Raw genomic sequence first — 20113 nt, 5'->3', positions numbered from 1 at the left:
CAACTGATGGTTGGTGCCCAGCCCCGGATACATCTCAAGCATAACCCCTACACCTAAGGCTCAAGGAACATCATGGGAAAGGGATGTAAACAATCAGAGGACGAACACATTTGCTGGCAGTATTTTCTATGTAAGGCAGTGAAAGTGCACGCAGGAAACATCAACAACATGGTTGCCTAAATAAGACCTGCACAATTGGCACATCAATACAGATGGTGGAAATCTCACATGGTTCCACCCCTCAAGGAAGTGCTATAGGTGGTTAATGGCTGCTGAGAGAGAAAGAGAGAGAGAGAGAGAGAGAGAGAGAGTCAGTATTCTGTAGAGATAAGACAATGATAGGTTATCTAACCCCAAGAGGTTGGCCCTACACAGGTATACATATGAACAACAGGACGGGAACTCTTCAGGTTGTATTTATACATCCATTCATGCATGCATACACGAAACATACATACATATATATATGTATGCATGCGTGCATACATACAAGCATGGTGTGTGTGTATAAACAATAATAATAAAAAATAAGTCATGAATTTGAATGGTAAGGGGATACAGTTGGATGGAGAGTGGGAGGATGGAAAATACAGTACTCACATAAAATTTTCAAAAATGTCTAAATAAAAATCACTAGTGGAATAAAAATTTAAGTAATAGTGATATAATAATAGCTGACACTTATAAAGCAGTTTTCTATGTGTCAGAACCTCTTTTGAGTATTTTAAATGACTTATCAAATTTTATTATCTCCATATAGTCATCCTCCTACTACAACTCTGACTACTATAATAAGCACACTTTTACTATAGTTTGCCACTAAAAACACATTACTGAATAATTTTGAAACATAATGAGAAAAATTTCAACTCTCACTAATTATTTTACATAAAGTTTTTGTCCACCTGAAGAAAAATAAATCTTACAAATCATTTGTGTTTTGAACCTAAATGTAAAGCAAAAAATAACTGTCTCTGTTTGCTATCTACTTAGAGTTGGGTCCTGTTGCCAACACACTGACTTTCAGAATCAGGAAATTTAGTAATCATGCCTCTATTCACCCGGTCATTACATGAATGTAAGTATGCAATCACATATTCTTCAGGTGTTTGTTGCTGAACATTTACCAGTCATTCTATTGATCATTTATGTACAGTAATTACTCCCTCTTCTGGCCTCATGAAGTTTATGTAAAACAAATGTTAAACATTGTAAAAGGAATTCTAATTTCTGCTTCATGAGCCATTCATTCATTGTGCTGAGATTTGGGCTGGCCTCATCTGTGCATGTCTTGTGCATGCAGTCTCTCTCTCTCTCTCTCTCTCTCTCTCTCTCTCTCTCTCTCTCTCTCTCTGTGTGTGTGTGTGTGTTTGTGTGTGTTCACACATGCACAATGGTGCTGTCACATCAGGCAAATACTGTTTTGCTATAGACATCCACTACTTCTGCCTTTCTCAATCTTTCTGCCTGATTTTACATGATGCTCACTGAGCCTTGGGTTGAGGGCAAGTACACAGATGTCACATTCAGAGCTGAGCACGCTACCATTTCTTATTTTTTCTCCCTGTCAATCATGTTTGAGTCTCTTATTAATGACCATCTACACATACACACACACATACACACACACACACACACACACACATCTCCATCTACTGAAACACACACACACACACACACACCAAAATAGCTGAGGAACTATTAGAAAGTGTTAGTTGCTGAGGAAGAGGGAGTCAGTTTTCTTCAGAAAGACTACCCATGCTCCAAAAGATAGACCGACAGCTGTGCATATATAAGGAGACTAAGTGAATTCAGTGCATTTTTAGAAAGGGCACATGAAGCCAAAGGAGGAACAAGTGATGCAGGCAAATGGAAAGGAACTGGAAATGAGTAAATGGGTTATCTTTGATCAAGACACATTATATGCATGTATGGGACCCTCAAACAATAAAAAGAATATCATCCAAAAAAAAAAAAAATGGCCTCAGAGTCCTGAGCACTAGGCAGAGATCTCAGCAGCCGCGTGCTGCTTAGGAGGAAAAATCTGGAGTGTAAGAGATCTTAATGACTCGCCCAAATAAACTCTCAGTTGAGGTATCCAGGAAGAAGAGCTGAATTTAAAGAGATGGATATACTGTATAAAGAATAAGAAAGCCAAGCTGCAGAACAAGCATACAATGCAGTAGAGCTGGCGCTGGTAGCATGGGTCCTGGAGAGCTGACCCCATGGCATGGCCACAGGGAGCGCTGGCCCCTCCCCTGACCTGGGCAAAATGGAAGAGCTGGTCCTGGTGGGGTAGGCACAGGAGAGCTAGTGAACCAACTCAGGCCCAGATCCAGGGCTTTGAAGGGGCTCACTTCAACACGCCATCTGTGAACTACTGGAGCATGTAAAGGGTGTGTGGTCCTTCAGGACCAAAGCTGCAGGATCTCCATGACACAGGGCAACAACAGTATATCTGAGAGGAGTCCCAGTGAGGAGCCAGTATTGATAGTGTAGCAGAAACCAGAGGCCTGGAGCCAGACCAATGACTCCCACCATTAACATTTGCAAGTAAAGCTGTTTGGGCAAGGGAGTTTATACTGTGGGACACACTGTGACAAACTGCAGCTTCCCTGGCGAGATGTTTATACATAACTGTTTTGTTTGGGGGAGGGGTTTCAAGGGAGAAGGGTGTATAGGTAGGGAAGGGGTACATGAATGAGATTGGGGTACATGGTGTGAAAATCACAAAGAATCAAAAAAAGTTAAGGAAAGAAAAGAGCACAAGGGAGTTGAGGACACCCACAAGCTAGAAATGATGCTCTTTGTCTCCAGCAGTTTTCACAAACACCATACAGAGCGGCAGGAATTTGAATTCTCAGCTTCCCACGTTACTCACTGAGACATGTCAAGGTTATAGGCTCAGCAGTCACATTTGTATGCTCGTTCAGAGATGAGCACAGGATGGGACTTCCAGGGGACAACACGGTGTAGTGCCGTCACTTTAATGCAAGGGAAGCTGCAAGGGATCTGAATCCTAATAGTGGCGCCTTTCTAGGCACAGCCTCAGCAGAGACAATGCCCTGAATGGTTTCCTCTCTAAAAATATAAGCAGTTTAATACTTGCTCATTCAGAGTTCATGCCATATTTACAGTTGTTGGAATCCTTTCTCTTTTTCTCTTCTCCTCTCTACCCCTTTTCTCTGTGTTCAGAAAGAAATGCATGCATATAGAGAAAATTGCTTTAAATAGGTACATGCAAAGGCATATGTGTACTGTCTTCTTATACATATTGATGTACACGTTTGAAAATTACGCAGCTAGTGCAACTTTCAACAACGTGACTATGTCTCATATAACTCATCTTAAATACTAAAATAAGATACCCAAACTAAAGGTGTCTAAAATGTATGTTTCCACTCAAATAACATTTAAAAATGCAAAAGTAAACTGGTGGAAGATATCAGAGTGTTGGTTATCAATGAGAGGGCACTTTTGCCTTAGCTAGGAAGAACCCTCTCTTAGTGAGTGATGATAAAAGGATAATTTTAATAGTTTGAGATATAACAGAACTGCTTGAAAAAAAGAAGACATCAAGTTATCCAATAAGTTCATGAAGATATGGATACATAGAGGGGTATAGATGTGGAATTTTCCCAAGCTATATACCTCAGAGTATCATGATTCATTAAATTCAAAGCTTAAGAACACATTAAAAACAATAAAACTAAAACATGATTTACATGTTTAAATTGAATATGGACCCACTTGATGTAATTATAAAATTCACCATTTTCCTCTAAGTTATTCTATTAACTCTTACAAAATTAAATTATCAACTTAATATGTGCTGCTCTCTCATATGCAGGCACCCTGGTTTCTAATTGAACAAACACCAACACGCACACATTCCTCCTCTCAGTCTTTTCCTTTTCCATATCAGGAAAAGGTGTCCACATCTCCAGAGCTGAGCATTTCTATCAGAGGATAGATGTTTTTCCCATAGGCTAATGGGCAGTAGACTTAAAATATTTAAGCTGGGATGAACAACAAGAATGTATGTCTTGGTGTAAATGACACATCGACGCCAATATTACTGCCTCAGCTCCGTCCAAGTGTGTGTTAACCACCTCTCTGTACTTGCTCCCGTGTTAGTATATTATTGTATGTGCTTAATATCCGAATTAGTTATAGCCTGGAGCCGGGCATGCATACATCCAGACCAGCTCTCTCATAACAGTGTAGAAGCTAGAATGCCCCATCTTGCACATGGAGTGTAAATTTTCTTAAGGCATTGGGTAGAGATACCAGCCTTTCATGACACCTTACTTTTTGATGTGTCTCCAAACCTTGCATCAAATGGGAAATAGAAAAAAAATAAGGATGAAACTTTAGTGCTGGAAATAACATCTTTGGAATCATCTAGCGCACCTCCATTTTCAAAAGCAGCAATGTCAGTCCTTGGTTTCCTATCCAATGATGTTTTCGCCTCTCCCGTCCTCTCATACAGGCTAAACTTTGTTGGAACTGTAAGACCATCCCCTAGAAATGGAAAGAAGTAAAAGGTCACTCCAGCAACCATTATACTATGAATAAGATTGTGATAGAATTCATGGTTGACAGGTAAGTAACTGAAACACTGATACGTTCACTCTTTGCATAATGACTTGATGAGCAATATATAAGCATATTGATTTCAAACTAATTTTGTAATTGACAAAAACAGTTTTTTCTTCTATTTGGATTGTTAACTAATCGGCAATTTGAGTTTTAAACAATCTTACACTACTGTGTGCGTCTAATAGGTTCAGTTCATTTGGTGTTGTGCTGTAAAGAATTTGCAGTATTTCTTTTGTTTCTATCTCTTCATGATTAATTTTTCAAACAATATTGCAATCATTATTGTACACAAAATTCTACTGATACTTAATAATTAAATTATTTTCATCTTTTTCTTTATTTGTATCCAGATAAATCTACTTTGAAAGTCAGCTATTGACTTTAGGATGAAAAGAGACATGGCAGCCTACAGCAGTGTGAGCTTCTGAATAGAATGATTTACCAAGAGAGGATAAATTCACTTTGTGACTCTCAGCAGCATAGTTGGTGAAATTTGTGGAGAAGACCCATAAACAGGATACATAACAATGTATCATAGGAAATTTCCTGACTTTGATACTTTTGCTACAGTTTTATAAGAACAAAGAGTATCATGTCCGTTCAGAAAACAGTAAGCGTCCTGTTCTTAATTACTCTAATGGTAAGTAAAAACCCAGATGTAGCAAAATATTAACAGTTGCCGTTAGTACACATCAGGGAATCTTAACCCGTAGGTTGCCACTCCTTTGGGATTCAATGTCCCTTTCACGGGGCTTGCCTAAGACCACCAGAAAACATAGATATTTACATTATGATTCATAACCGTAGCAAAATCACAGGTAGGAAGTCTCGACAAAATATTTCTATGGTCGGGGTCACCACACGTGGAACTATACTAAAGGGCCACAGCATTAGGAAGGTTGAGAACCTGGAGTACAAGAGTTAACTTTTTGAAGGTGATACCAGGCAGTTTTTACATGTGTACAGATATATGCATTATTTGCTTGATAATCTCACATTTTAAATCCTGATTGGTAACTTTGTCTTTTGTTTTTGTTTGCTTGCTTTAAGGGTTCTCCAGTGTGCTTCACCTTCCCATGGTCTATTGCTGCCACCTTCTGCCAGCCATTTGAAACAGCCTGCCACACACAGAGGCAGGGAGGTACAGGTGCCCTGTTCTATATCCTTCTAGTCATCCTCAGCTTTTCTCTCCTCTTTGCTCTGTTCTCTCTGCTAGCCCCTCTTTCTGGTTTCCTTCCCTCTTTCTTTCTGTCTTCCAGAGGTGCAGGGAGCAATTAAATTCACTTCTCCTGCTACAGTATGTACACATAAGCTCACTCTAAAGATGGGAAACCTAAATAAACTTACAGAGCCCATGGACCCTTCTTCAAGTGCCTGCTTCTCTATACACAATACAGAGGCTCTTTCTCTTGCATTTAAGGACAAGATGCTGACCAGAAACACTAAGACCTTCTTAAAGAAAATGCACCATGAAGGACAGAGCCTGGGACTTGTCCATCAAAATGGTCTTAAAATTGTCTGATACACAAAAGGCATTCATTTAACAGACAGACTGGTATTCTGGCATTGACATCATTTGGCCACCTCACTTTTGTCTACCCTGATCTGGGTTACCCTTTCCATTCAACATAAAACATTGAGTTCTATTTTACAGAAAGATTTACCGCTGAGACAGAAAGGCAAATTATTTACAGATTTCCTGTATGGTGTGTGAGAGTTACCTGTACCTGCGAAGCCTGTGCACTTGGTAGCTCCTCTGGAGAAAGATCATTACACTAATAGCAACCTTTCAGAGGAAATTTGGGTCATCCAGTAAAAAGCTTTTTCTCACTCTCAAACTAGATGTATTATTTAGCATTTAATCCTGCTCTAGGATACACTGCCCTGAATAATTCAGATTGTACTCACTAAGCATCTCCTACAGGTCACTGCGAACATTGCCATCTCGTTTCTTACCTTCTTGTAATTCACTGCCATTTTCCAAAGGCTTTTCTAACTCTTTTTCCACTGTAGGAACTATGCTTTTTGATGAGATGTCTGGTGGCGCATGGAATCTATAGTATTCACCTAAACTCCCGTGAGAAAAGAATGGTTAGCGTGTGGATCATATCAACCATTGGCAATTCCACAAATGTTTCCTTTCTTACCAGATTTATAACACATCTCCTTTATTGCTCTTTTCTCTTCAATTTCTTCAGGGGTCTTTGTCCATAAACTAGAAGCATCTATAGGATATATTTTTTAAAAATTAAATTGTCCCAAATCCAAATAATCTGAAAATTTATAAATCAGAAAGAAAAATCCCAAATATTGTTTTCATGGATAGATTGTTCTTCATCTAATGTTTGAAGTTTTTTTTAAGTACACTTAACAAGCTATGGGTAGATGGCAATGGACTCTGGGGTAGAGGACTCCCCTTTTAGTGGACTAGGGGAAGGGGATGGGGGAAGAAGGAGGGAGGAAATGGAATAGGGGGTTTCAATCAGGATACATAATGAATAAATTGTGAAGAAAAAATAATTTGGAGAAAAAATTACAAACTTTTATTTCAAAATGTTTCCATATTTAGTATTTGAAAGAGTCATTGAAGAGAAATGATATATTTTATGTTCTGTGTCCCAAAATGAGAAGCTGAAAGCACAGACTCCCTGAGATGGTGTGTGGAAGAGCATGTGGGCATGAGAGAGGTAGAAAATATACCTGGCCAAAAAAAAAAAAAAAAAAGAGTGAAGAGTTCTGTGCATTCTTAAGTACAGAAGTTATGGCAGTTGGTACCCACAAAAGATACATTCCAGGGCAGGAAAAAAAGCAAATTTGTTTTTCGAGGTGTTTAAATGGAGTTTATCTGACTGGCTCCACTGTGTGTGGTGATACGGGAAGCAACGGAAAGACCATGATGCAGAACATATGGATCTTACTCCTGTGCCTACTTCTCCAAGGAATGTTGGGGATGGTGTAGACGAAAATACTTCATAAATTAGCAGCTACTCTCTGCATCCTTAAAACTTGAAGGAGTAAATGTTACAAGAAATAGATGTGTGTACATCAGTACAGCACACAAGAGACAAAAGTACACAGCAGTTGTCTCTTTGAGGCTATCTGTAACCTCTGTAAGTACATGCACATTTTTAAACATAAGACATGTCTCCCAGCCACCACACCACAGAACCTTCCAGTCCAATATATAGACCTTCAACAAAATCTGGTCTATGTACTGCATCCTACGCCTCTGATAGTTGAGGAATACGTGGAAAATACTGTGGGTTTTTACATGTGTAATGCAATCCATGAAAAAAATGTACTAACCATTTTGTTCCTCTTCTTCCTCTTCCTCTTCTTCAAAGTTAGTTTTTAAAACTAATGGATGATGAATGGGTCGTGATACATTCTCCATGGGCTTCAGAGGCTCCTGACTCTGGGTTGGGGGTGGGTTTCCTTCCTGACTTTCTTTCTGTAAGGTGGTGTCTACAAAGAGAACACAAAGCTTTAGTCTATTCAGCCATTATTACAAATTTCATTCTGTGACCACCCATTCTTTTTGTTGATATTTTCTTATCTTTCTTGGTTTAAAAAGGCAGAAATGATCTCATGTCTTCTGGAGGTGATAGAACTGCTGTGCTCATGAACTCACAGTAGCTGTGGTTTCCTGAATAAGATGTGTTCAAAATCAAGCCAGTCACCATTCTATTATGGCATGGGTCAGAGTTCACAAGGCCACTTCCCTAACTGAGAAGCTATTGACAATTAATAGTTTTCAGAGGAGGAAAAATTACTAATTTACTTTTATAAGTGTGGGTCTCGGTAGATTGATCACCTTCCACAGTGAATGGCCACATACCCATGAGTATATGGACAATAGAAATTGGTCTTGATAGGTTATTTAAAAAGCAAACAGTGAGTAGAAAGGTGAGGAGTGGCTCTGAGAGGAATTAGAAATATTGGGTGATAAATATGATCAAGATGCATTTTATGAAAGTCTTAAAGAGTTAAAAATATATTTAAAAGAAAACAAAATATTGCAAACAACACAAAACAAAAGAAAGGGCTGGAGATTGCTCAGTGGTTACGAGCACTTGACTGCTCTTGCAGAGGACCTGGCTTCAATTCCCAGCACCCACATGGCCATATATCATTTACATGTCATCATGCAATTGGGCCCTGATTTGGGATGATCAAATTTACAGTAGTGTGAAGAGACGATCATCAAGCAGAAACTGTACTTTGAGCTCTGGATTTCAATGTTTTCTCAAGATGATAATATCCTTTAGATAGTGAATATGATGCTGAGCAGTGGCTGTGAGCACAGATATGAATCAGCAATGTAATAAAGAAGTAAAGGTCTCTATATACTGTATTGCTAAATCAGAGAGCTCTGATAGGTCGGGTGTATTAAATGCATTTTTCAGCTTATGATAGGCTAACTGGGATGTAACCCCAGGGTAACTGAAGAAATAGTAAGTGCAAATTGATGACAAGTATTGCTTTTAATTACAAAGTAGATCTGTGAGATGATAGTGGCTTTAATATCATGTGGTTTTGTTTTGAGACATACATCCCCATGTGTATGTATCAAGTTCACTACACACTGAGGTTGACCTTGAACTTCTCATCTGCCTTCCACCTCCTCCCAAATGCTAGGATTATAGGTATATGAAAGGAGATGAGATAGCAAGCATTCTACCAACTGAGATACATCCCAAGCCTTATACATTTTAACAATTACAAAAAATAACACTACAAGGCAGTGTTTACAATGGGATAGTAGATATGTCCAAAAGAACAAACGACCCGGTTCCTATAGGCTGGAGATGGAATTGAGTTTGCTAATCAGCTCACTTTAAAATTGGCAGAGTCCATGCTAGAATAAACTGAAATTAAATGCATGAGAGAGTGTGGTGGAAATTAACACTAATTGTGAACATGATTGCTTCTTCCATTTCTGAACTTCTGTCAAACAATCAATGACTTGATCACAAAAAATCTCTTGATCACACTTCTGTAATTCTGCAAGTCTGAAAACTGCAAATATTCTGATTTTTTGTTTTAAGTTCCATTTTAAATTGATTCTCTTGTCACATTTTTTACAATAAACAGCCAAGAATAACTGTAATGTAACTTGAGCACTTTGCCAAATAGCCTGTTTGCCACCTGAAGTTCACCCTTCCGTGGTCTTAATGAGGTCTTTGTGATGTTTCTTATTTGTGTCTCAGACTACACCAGATTGTCCTTAACCAGATGCTTCTTTCACACAAGTGACCCTGGCCACTTACGTGGTTTCTAAAATTGCCTCCTATAGGTCTTCATTTCTTCTGAGCCTCCCCTAGAAGAACCTTTACTATTTTATGCACAGAAAAACAAGCTTTTTCTCGCATTTAGTTTCAACAGTCTTTTCCCCTTCCACAGCTCATCTTAGCCATCCTGGCTAATTTACAATGGTAATGATAATGGTGGTAATATTGAGCAATAGGTATGAGGCTGATAAATTTTGGAAACAACCCCATGGCATAAACACTGTTGCTGTATCATACACATGAAGCAACTGTGCCCTAGAGAGTTGCCCAAGGTTACTTAGCAAGTGTGTGTGACAGGCTGAGATTTTAACCCAGTTTAAGCTGTAGCCAGTGATCCTTATCTTTGCTAATTCTACTTCCAATGTCTAGGTCTTCTCCTTCTGGAGCAACAGTAGCATATGGAAAGACAGTTCTGAGCCAAGAGCTGTTGAAGGAAAACCTGTGTCTGAGATCAGCCCTTAATCTCTTCCCCAAATTTCCAGTTTTTTTTTTTTTTCTTAAATCAAATCAAATAGGGTTTCTTTTCTAAAAGCCAGCTGTGGGCTGTAGCTGGCTCAGACCAGCATTTGAGGAATAAATGTTCAATTTTGAGGACTATGGATATGTATTACTATGCCCAGCTTAACTGGCACACCCCTGCAAAAAGAACCACACATGACTCATAATAAATCCACTTAGAGCATAGGCATGATATACAATGGTAAATCAGCTAATTGGACTTGTACCTCATCCTGGAAAGAGTACAGCTGGTGATTTAGATAACCTTCTGTGGTTCTATCTCACCTACTTTATATGTGCTATCTGGTAGGTCTCAATTCAGCAAGTGAACTCCCCCACCCCCAATTTCACTTGTTGTCTTTTTAAAGATCTAAGTTTTATCTTATCTTGGCCTGAGAGACATCATTGCATACAGATTATATAATGCTTTGCATTAACTAATATTTTCTTAGCTGTGTCATAACATTTGCACCTTGAATTTATAAGTAGTTATATGTACTTAATGAAAAACAGAAAGGTAGACATTTTCATAAATGTACTGTATGATACTAAGGTAAAAAGATTTAAGATTGTAGTTTTGACTGACATAGCATTTGGTAGACAGATGTTGCTAGAAACATTGTATGATTTATCAAGTCTATCAGGGATCAATTTATACCTTTTATTGTGTTCATTTCTTTCCAAAATGAATAGGTCATATGGTAGTTCAATACATATGTTTTTAAAAGCCTTTGATAGTATGTTTGGGACACAAAAGCTAATATGCTGAAATCTTGGACTTCAGTGTAGTGGCATGATATAGTGGAACTCTTCAGATTTGAAGCCAATAACAGGCAATAAGGTCACGAGGTTGCTACTGTCATGAATGGATTAATGCTCTCTCAGGTCTTCTGCGATTCACTGAGTTCTCAGGAGTGGATTGTTTGAACAAGAGGCTGGCATCTCCCCATGTGCCATTTCCTTCTACTTCTCTGCTACATTGTGTCGTAGCTTGGCATCTTCACAGGATGTCAGTACTGTGTTGTTTAGATCGTCCATCCACAAGAATCACATAACAGAATATCAAACACTCACACATATCTATTTTAGCATAGTATGGAGCCTCTGATACTTTGTAAACACCAAAGCAAAACAGACTAGGGCAACAGATTACTACTTAGAAGTTGCATCCTTTTTCTAGAGTATAGAACTGTCTGAGTAGAGGAAAACTTAACATTTTAAGCATTTTCAGCTTAAAATGAGTAACTAATATCTAAGATTGTCTAGGATATAATTTTAAGTGGTAATAATACCTGTCTGTCATTGTTAAATGTGTAGCATTGGTAAGTGAACAAACAAAAGTTCTTGGTCTCGTGGAGTTTTTATTCTACAAGGAAGCATTAGACAATGAACAATGTGCATAACAAACAAGTTACACTGCATCAGAGAAAGTGGGGGGGGTGTAGCAAACCAGAAACAGAGGAGGGCAAGGCAGACTGGAAGTGTATATAAAGGAGGTGGGACAGCAGCCTACATTTCAATTATGGTGCTAGCATAGACCTCATTAAAGGCAACATTGGAGCAAAGCTTTGAAGAAATAAAGCAGTTTGTCATAAAGATACTGAGAGAAAGGCACTTTGTGCAAAGCTACTAAAATGCTCTATGAGAGGCAGGTAGGGAAACATATGGTTGGGGCAGAATGAGAAGTACCTGAGTGCAGGTCGCTAACAGAGTCCATGATCAAATAACTCCCTGAATCTGAGCTCCTGTTAGGACTCTGACCTCTCTGGGTAAGATGAAAGGACACTGGAGGATTCTGAGTAGAGAATTAAAACCTGATTGATCATAAGACTGTAGGAGCTGTGCTTTGAGTAGACATGAACAGATAAAGCAGTGAAATCGGAAGCTGCTGTAACAATACAGTTATAAGGCAATAATGGTGGCTTGATCCATGTGGAGATCCATGCACAGGTGATGAGGAAGTCTGACTCTCATGTATCTGGATGGTAGAATTACGTTTCTGTATGGATTAGATAGGGGATACGACAGACATGTCAAAGAAGATTCTGATGACCTAAGCAGCTGCAATGATGGGCTTACCATCAAGATGAGTCAGAAACAGCTGTGGATGGAGCAGGTTTGAGAGAGTGTGGATAAAATCATGATGTTAGTCTTAAACCTTTAAGTGTGAAATGTTTGTTAGTCATAAAAGTCAAGACACAAAGTAAGAATTTAGGCATCTCATGGTGGTGGGGAGAAGTACTCCTGAGTTCAGGGAGCTAACAGAGTACATGATCAAATAACTCCCTGAATTTGAGTTCTTGTTAAGTCTGGAGTGGTTATATAAGCTTCCAAATCAATGGTGCATGAATTATTGAAACCACAAGCTCGGGAGAGATAAACTCAGTGATGGAAGACCATATCCTGTACAACCAAGGAGGACTGGAGTTCAGATCCTAGCACCCATGTGACTAGCTGGAGTCCTGTGGTGGCCTGAAACTCTAGTGTTGTGGGATCTGACATCTTCTTTGGGCTTCTACTAGTACACAAGTAGGCACACACTAACACACACATGTATATACACTCACAAATAAATGCACATGAATAATTAAACAAAACAAAATAGAAAAGAATTACTAGTTGGGGAAAAGAAGGGAGACAAAAGCAGTGAGAGGGACAAGACAGTAAAGAAGGGTAACTATGATCAAGATCCATTATGTACATGCATGGCAATATAAACAAACTCGTGTATAATTAACATGTGATGATAATTATTAAAATATAAAAATAAGACTGGATGGTATTACAAGACAGGGAGACAGAAAAAGGAGAGTCAACAACCTTCTCCTTGGATACTACCCATGAGGGGTAGTATCAGAAAGGTCAAGTCTGTGGGGACAGAATAATGACAGTGTGGAGAAATGAAATCTGCTAAGGGATTATATAAAAGGAGGAAGGGGTACCAAATGCGTCCACTTCTTCTAATGGCCCGAGTTACATAAGGACTCAGACTTGACTGTGTATTTAATAATCTGCATACAGTGAACAGAAATATGGAAGAATCATAATTATCAAAAAAGAGGAAGGAAGGAAGGAGGGAGGGAGGAAGGAAGGAAGGAAGGAAGGAAGGAAGGAAGGAACGAGAGACAGCATGAAAACCAAAGAATAAGGGATGGAGGAAGGAGGAAAACTGGGCATTATATTTACAGCAAGAATAAGCAAATTCTTTAAGAGTCACTGCAGTGAGAAGAAAAATAGCATGGAGTGGCTGCTTGTGAGAGAATGGATGGATAAAAACGTTATTTAATAACTAAGAGATAAATGTATATTTTTATGATGCAAGAAATGACTTGACAAGATTAAAAATAATTGTGTAGAAGTCACAGGAAGAGTGACTTTTGACTATTGAGTTAGTGTTCATTTAGTTACCAAGTGGGAAGATAAACTAGATAGAAATGGTAGTTCACTGTGGTAAGTGTAAAGAGGAGGCTAGTACAGATGCAAGGCAGGTGGGTAGAAGGAAATCTACAGAAAGTCTCTACTTGTTCTTTAAGTTCTTCAGGAAGATATGAGGGTCATCAGAGGAGATGTTGGAAGATGGAAAAGAAGGGAAGACAACACAAAATCATGTTCTAGAAGAATGGAGCTGTACCTGGGGGACTATCAGGTTCAGAGCATGACTGAAGCCAGCAGTATGAACTCATCTGAGGTCTGTAATTGTGAACATAAGCCACTCAGCCCAGTAATTTGTTTCTGTAGCCATGTAAAGTTTAACATATGCAGGCACAAAAGAGGTGGGGAATCATGTTCCAATATTACCGGCGGAAGAATAGTTTACTGCAGTGAGTAAATGGTAGCAGATTGGGATTTGTGTGAAAAATGTTGGTTGCCTGGGAAACTCGTGAGAAGATATTGCAGCACTAAGTGAATGGGGACTTAAAAGCATAGAGAGGCTACAGTGATGATAGGGTAACTATGTTCATATTGAAATTACCAATAATTAATAAAGCAGTACTAATATGGTGACAGTGATCTAGGAGTTGCATACTGTTGAAAATAAGATGAAAGGACATAGATGAACACAGGCAAAATCAACACCAAGAGACAAAATAATATAGATGACATCAGATTCATGTTGCATCGTATTAGAAAGAAGTGTCAAATAGTTTGTACTTGGCAGCAAGGACCAGGATAATCTATCATCTCATACTAAGGCTGGTGGGATTTGAGATTTGAGAGAGGGAGAATGGGGCTAACCAGCAGTGAAGAGTCCTATAGGAGGACTAGAGCCCTCAAGGAAAACAACTTCTTACATTAAAGTGTAAAGATGAGAGGAAAATTCAGAGAAGACAGAACTGTGTTGACAAAGGGAAACTGGAGATGAATGAAAACGAACAAAGGACAGGCAACTAACACTTTAGAGTCTCTTATGTTCATTGACATAAAAAAAGCGCCAGTATGAAATTAGCTCTATTCAAAATATAAAGCATGCATGTGAATGAGCCCATGTTGCATAGTGTGGGAAATTCTCTCTTGTCTTCCAGAAGAGCCAAGAAAATTTAAAGAAACTGAGCATTATAGGTCTACCCATCCCCTTAGTATCTTCTCATCTTGTGCTTGAATGTTTAGGGGAAGGGATTGGACCCAGTGCATGGATGTAGATTAAACCCTATCTAAGAGTTAAGGAGGCTGATGCCAATTATCAGGGTAATCCATAACACATGCTGGAAAACTTGAGACTTCCAGAAAGGCCAGATCTATTTAAAAAAATACAAGAACAATCCATCCAACCACAATACAGCACTTATCTCAGAGCTTATTTTAACAGTAGGAAGACCAATAATTGTCATTCACACAGGCATCCCATCCAGCTCTACCCTGAGAGGAGGCAATCATTGTTTTCTGGTAGTCTTAAGAGAGCTAGTGAAATCATTGGCCTTAAAATACCAGATAAAAATAATGTACTGGTAATGTTTTTCACTGGATAAAAATCATACTACTTGTAAACTTGTAAGGCCAAGTCAATCAATTACATCACTTCAGTACTTTCATTCCAATAAGTTACTGCTTAATTTTCATATCTTCATGTCCACCCCTATGCCTAGCATTATGTCTAAGCAACAAGTCTACTACACAATGTTATTATTATTATTGCTAATATTACTTTAATAATAATTATTATTATTATAATTTTAGGTGCAGGCATTGGAAAGCAATGCTGAGGAAGTTACGTTCCCCAGTCTCTGAGGAAGTTAAGTTCCCCAGAGGCTTACAGTCTAGTAAGGAAGAGAAACAATAATAAAAGTATTGCATGTGTGATGTGTATTATGAGGTCAAAAATTTCCCAAAGTATGTAATAAAAGGGCATAAATTGTAACTACCTGCTTATTGAGGTTATACAAAACTAATCTTTCAATTCCCAAGGGACTAATATTATATTCTTCACATATCTAGTATCATTCCATCAGAGAAATGATAAGGATTGTTATGCATCAGGAAAACCTTGAAGACACCAATTTCTCCAGAAAGGTTTCTTTAAATCTGAGGTCTTAGAATCTGTTTGAAGTCTCACCATGAAGCAGCATTAAAATATCACAGCAGAACAGACAAAACTGAGACACACACCCCAGAGCACGTCTTTGCTCTCTGTGCCCATGAGCGATTCCTGCATGTCCCAGTTCACCTTCTGCAAATGTGCCACTAGGCTGCTACTCCAAGACCAGACTATATACGTAGTATTGTATATCATTACAGATATACTCACTGCTACTTGGTGGCAAAAATAATCCATTGATATTTCGTGGTTTGCTGTGGTAAAAGATACAACTGATCTTCACACAACCAAGAGGTTGGGTTTCCCAGAAGCATGAAATGCTGCAGTTTTGCTGGGAAAAGGAAGTGGGGAGAAAAATACAATGTTTAAGTACTCACAATAAGTGCAACTTGTTACAACATAATGCAATGTGACAAGAAGAGCTTTAAATGGTGACTTACTATCTTATGATCATCTGTGGTTCCTACATTTTACAGCATCTAAGCTTTGCTATTTAAAGGATAAAAGTGTTCTTCCTTTTTATTTTCTACAAGTTTAGATTGAGCAAAGTGAAATACACTTAAAAGTTTTTTGGAGAAGGAAGGACTTTTTCTTCCCTATTTTGTTGTAAAACTTTAATTCAAGGATAGAAGGAAGGAAGGTTCTTTTCATGAAAATAATCATTTTACCTGCATTTCCATGTGTCTAAATCTGCAAAGTGGATCTAAACATTTTCTCTCTCTCCATAATGAGCACACAGTGTCACTGCCAAGGGCTTCTTCACAGTGTCGGAATCTGCACTGGGAACCCTAAGAAACAAACAAGACACAATATATTGTTAGTGTTTAATAACCATGTATTAACCATTATGTCTATGAAATTGGAATCATGAAAACATACACTATCAATGCAGAGCTGTAAAGACTAAATTGTAGCTACTCTCTTTAGTGAGAAAATGATAAGAAAAGGTAATGATCAAATAATACAACATACCATAAGTTAACTCGCCACAAGTTACTCTCAAAATGCTGCCCTTTGTATCCAGTTAGCCCACAGAATTCACTGAAAGCAAAGCAGTGAGAGTAGAGACTCCTTTGATTACAATGCAACAATAGGGAGGGTTTATTTCTCTTTCTGGAGAAAGCGTACAAGTATCTACGAAGTGCTAACCCCATTCTGCATGTGAAGATAGTCTCTACTAACCACTACATCAACAGTTTGTCTTCACAAGTCAAGAACATAAAACATGTATGTCATGTGTGATGTGAAAATTAGTTCAGATTTCACAGTATCACACAGTTGAGGTTCTACTTTCTGTGTCGATATCAACACAGCTTGTAGCAAATCCGCAGGAAGTGGTATTTTTATGTAATAACCAAAGTAGATGTAGATTATGTCAATGGTATACTATCACTTGATTTTTGAATTCTACATTCTTTTATGAATGTATCCACAGTTGGATAAACTGTTGCCCACTGTCTTGTATACAGGGAAATGGGAACAATAACAACATTCCATTGTATTCTTCCCTCTGACCTATACTGTCTTCTTCCTATGTTGTTCTTCATTTCTTTCCCTTATAAGAAGGAATTTGTACTCTCAAAGCACAGGCTAATGAGAAGAAAGTTTGAATTCAGGCAAACAAGTGAAGCATAGCTTCACTACTTGTCAACAGCTACTCATCTTTTGTTTGTTTCAACACTTTAAAAATAAAAGCACAGGATATTGTAATATACTGTGAGATGTCAGGTAAAGTATAATTGTTAGTTCTATCTAATCATTTCTTTGGAGATTATTATTCATCAATCACTTGGGGATAGACAGAAACAAAACTCTCTGACATTCTGGAAATAATAAAGTCTGTCATCGAAGATCTCTTTGAAAGGTAACATGACAAAAGTGGGTTTAGTTCTTAAGGCCATCAAGTTGACTCCAGGATTCTAGAAGAGCTGAAAGATGATTAACCAAAGAGAGCATCTTTTTTTTCTTTGTTCATTTGGGACATGAGCAACAAGACAGTTTCTACATTTATTTGGTTTCATGAACATCCGTTTATCACAATTCTATTTTCCCACTTAAGTTTACAAACTTCATGCCTTTGGTTGATTTGTTTGTTACACCCTATCTTCTTTTATGCTGTATTTAATTGTTGTATTCATACTTCTGACAGAAAAAAATGCAATAAGTGTTCATTAATTTCCAATAAGGAATCAGATATTACAATATTGATAGTAGCCTGAATTCTATAATTTTATTATTTATGACTGAAATCACATTCGCTAAATATGATATATTATAAATACCATTATATAGTGTATAGAATTAGGAATTTGAAGTCTGAATAAGAAATAACATATGCCAAAATGGTATATGAAAACTGGTATGAAGCTCACATATATAAAGAATAATTTTATACATATAATTTTAAATACCAGATTTCCTCACATAAATTCAGGATATCAAAAATAGATAGGCTTTTACATCAGAGTTAAGGTATCTTTTTATTGCCATCTCTTCCTTCATTCTACTAAAAAGCTTAAGCATGTGTACTGTAAATTGCACAATATTTACCTTTATGCATGTGGAATTAACAAAGAAATAGCAGTCATTCCCAACTTCTGCCATTTTCAATCTCTTGCTGCTAATCCAATGATTTTTTTTATAAATATGTACAAATTGCAGGAACGCAAATATAAGAACTATCAGTGTGTAAAAGGGGAAAAACTTGTTCTTTTCCACAGTCTTTCAGGCTATCAGTAGTATTCCTTTAAAACTGACCTCCTGTTGACAGTATATTACACAATAGATAATTCTTAAATAAATTTAAATTAGAAGATACCTTCTCTAGCTTTGCAGAAATGTTGAAAGTGGTTACTAGTAATCACACAAACTCAGACTTCCAGAATTTTCCTCATTATTACACAAGCCATTGTTTGCTCATCATAAATGACCTCACATGCAACTGTAGGCTACTTCACCTAGGTGCATATTTTCCTCATCCAATATATATCAAGTATACTAAAACAGTCATAAATTTAACACTGTCTTTTATCTTTCAGTGTTCTAATTAAAGGAGAAACACAAATTCATATTTTCAAAATTGAATTTGGTAAGTATTTCACAAGCAAGTAGCTATTTCTAGATGGGGTTTGGAAAAGGAACTAAGGTAAATATGCTGTCTATATTCTAAGGAAATAGATAATGACTTAATTATGTACCTGGTGCTATACATTGACTTTTGGATAACCATATACACATATCATTACACAGTAATAAATGTACAGGAAAATAAGGGGGAGTACCTATTCATCCAGTGGCTTTAATCCATTTCCATCCATCATAAACGAAGAATTATAGTCATCCAGTTACAGAGGACTCCAGCCTGCTTGAAAACTGGCAGAAATTTTTGAAGAATTTTAAACTCTCTGATTCCCAGAGCGAGACATCTCAGTGAGTTTTTAAGGTCTTCATCCTAGCACCTTTCCTATAAGAACCAGAACCTAGTGGAAATGAGGAATATCCATCCTAGGGCAGCCAGAATTTGGCTGGAGATGACTGAGCACACAGTATCAAAGCAAATTTTTTAAATTGCTGCAAGCTTTTAAATCTCAACTGATCAAGACAGCATGGATTTCTACTTTAAGTAAAATAGGGTCAACTGCCATGAATTTTTTGTATCCATAGTAAAGAGTAATAATCTAGGAAATGAAGCTAAATTTAGAAAAAAAAAGTTAGTTCACTTGTTACTGAAAGCAGGGAGGCAGTGTTAGAAGTAATGGGGCAGATAAAGATTTGGCAAAGCACTCGAAGTCATTGATGAATATGTAAACGTAAGCCTTGCCTTCTGATTTGCCCTTCTCTCTAGCTCTGCGAGAAACACCGCTAAAAAGTATCTTCAGGCAGCTCCAACCTATCTCCTCCCGATGGACTCCCTGATTAAGGGTGAAGTATCACAAGACTGCTTTCAAATACTGTTATCAAACACTATTATTTCTGAATTAAGTGATCTCACACAGGGAAAGAGCTGAAAAAAATGCTTTTACCTTTTGACAGCTGATGAGTAGCCCACATTCCAGTAGACATAGTAAAATCAGTTCAAAATCACAAAGGTATTATTAAAAAAAAAAATCCTTCATTGTGTAACATATTAGACGGGTACCTTCTGTTAGTCTTTAAAATATCCAGAACACTTCATTTTCCTATCACTTAT

General features: G+C 37.7%; 1 protein-coding gene across 2 annotated transcripts in view; it reads right to left on the bottom strand.

Annotated features, from left to right (window-relative positions):
• The window catches only part of C2H12orf50 (chromosome 2 C12orf50 homolog), a 31646-nt gene extending 12866 nt beyond the window's left edge, over positions 1–18780 (bottom strand). Inside the window, exons 1-7 of one of the 2 annotated variants that reach the window (XM_021628746.2) lie at positions 18743–18780; positions 16593–16712; positions 16135–16255; positions 7909–8067; positions 6750–6827; positions 6559–6669; positions 4414–4524 (exon numbers count right to left, since the gene is read on the bottom strand). In XM_021628746.2, the coding sequence (XP_021484421.1) occupies positions 4414–4524; positions 6559–6669; positions 6750–6827; positions 7909–8067; positions 16135–16255; positions 16593–16604 (592 nt within the window). In that variant the 5' untranslated portion in view covers positions 16605–16712; positions 18743–18780. Of the gene's footprint in view, positions 1–4413; positions 4525–6558; positions 6670–6749; positions 6828–7908; positions 8068–16134; positions 16256–16592; positions 16713–18742 lie in introns of those variants that run through there. The other variant, XM_021628747.2, reaches the window with a different exon arrangement.
• Positions 18781–20113: the final 1333 nt, after the last annotated feature.

This window comes from Meriones unguiculatus, chromosome 2, assembly GCF_030254825.1.
Source record: "Meriones unguiculatus strain TT.TT164.6M chromosome 2, Bangor_MerUng_6.1, whole genome shotgun sequence".
Taxonomy (NCBI): Eukaryota; Metazoa; Chordata; class Mammalia; order Rodentia; family Muridae; genus Meriones; species Meriones unguiculatus.
Note: the sequence above shows the minus strand (reverse complement) of the source record. Positions and strands in the feature narration are given on the sequence as shown.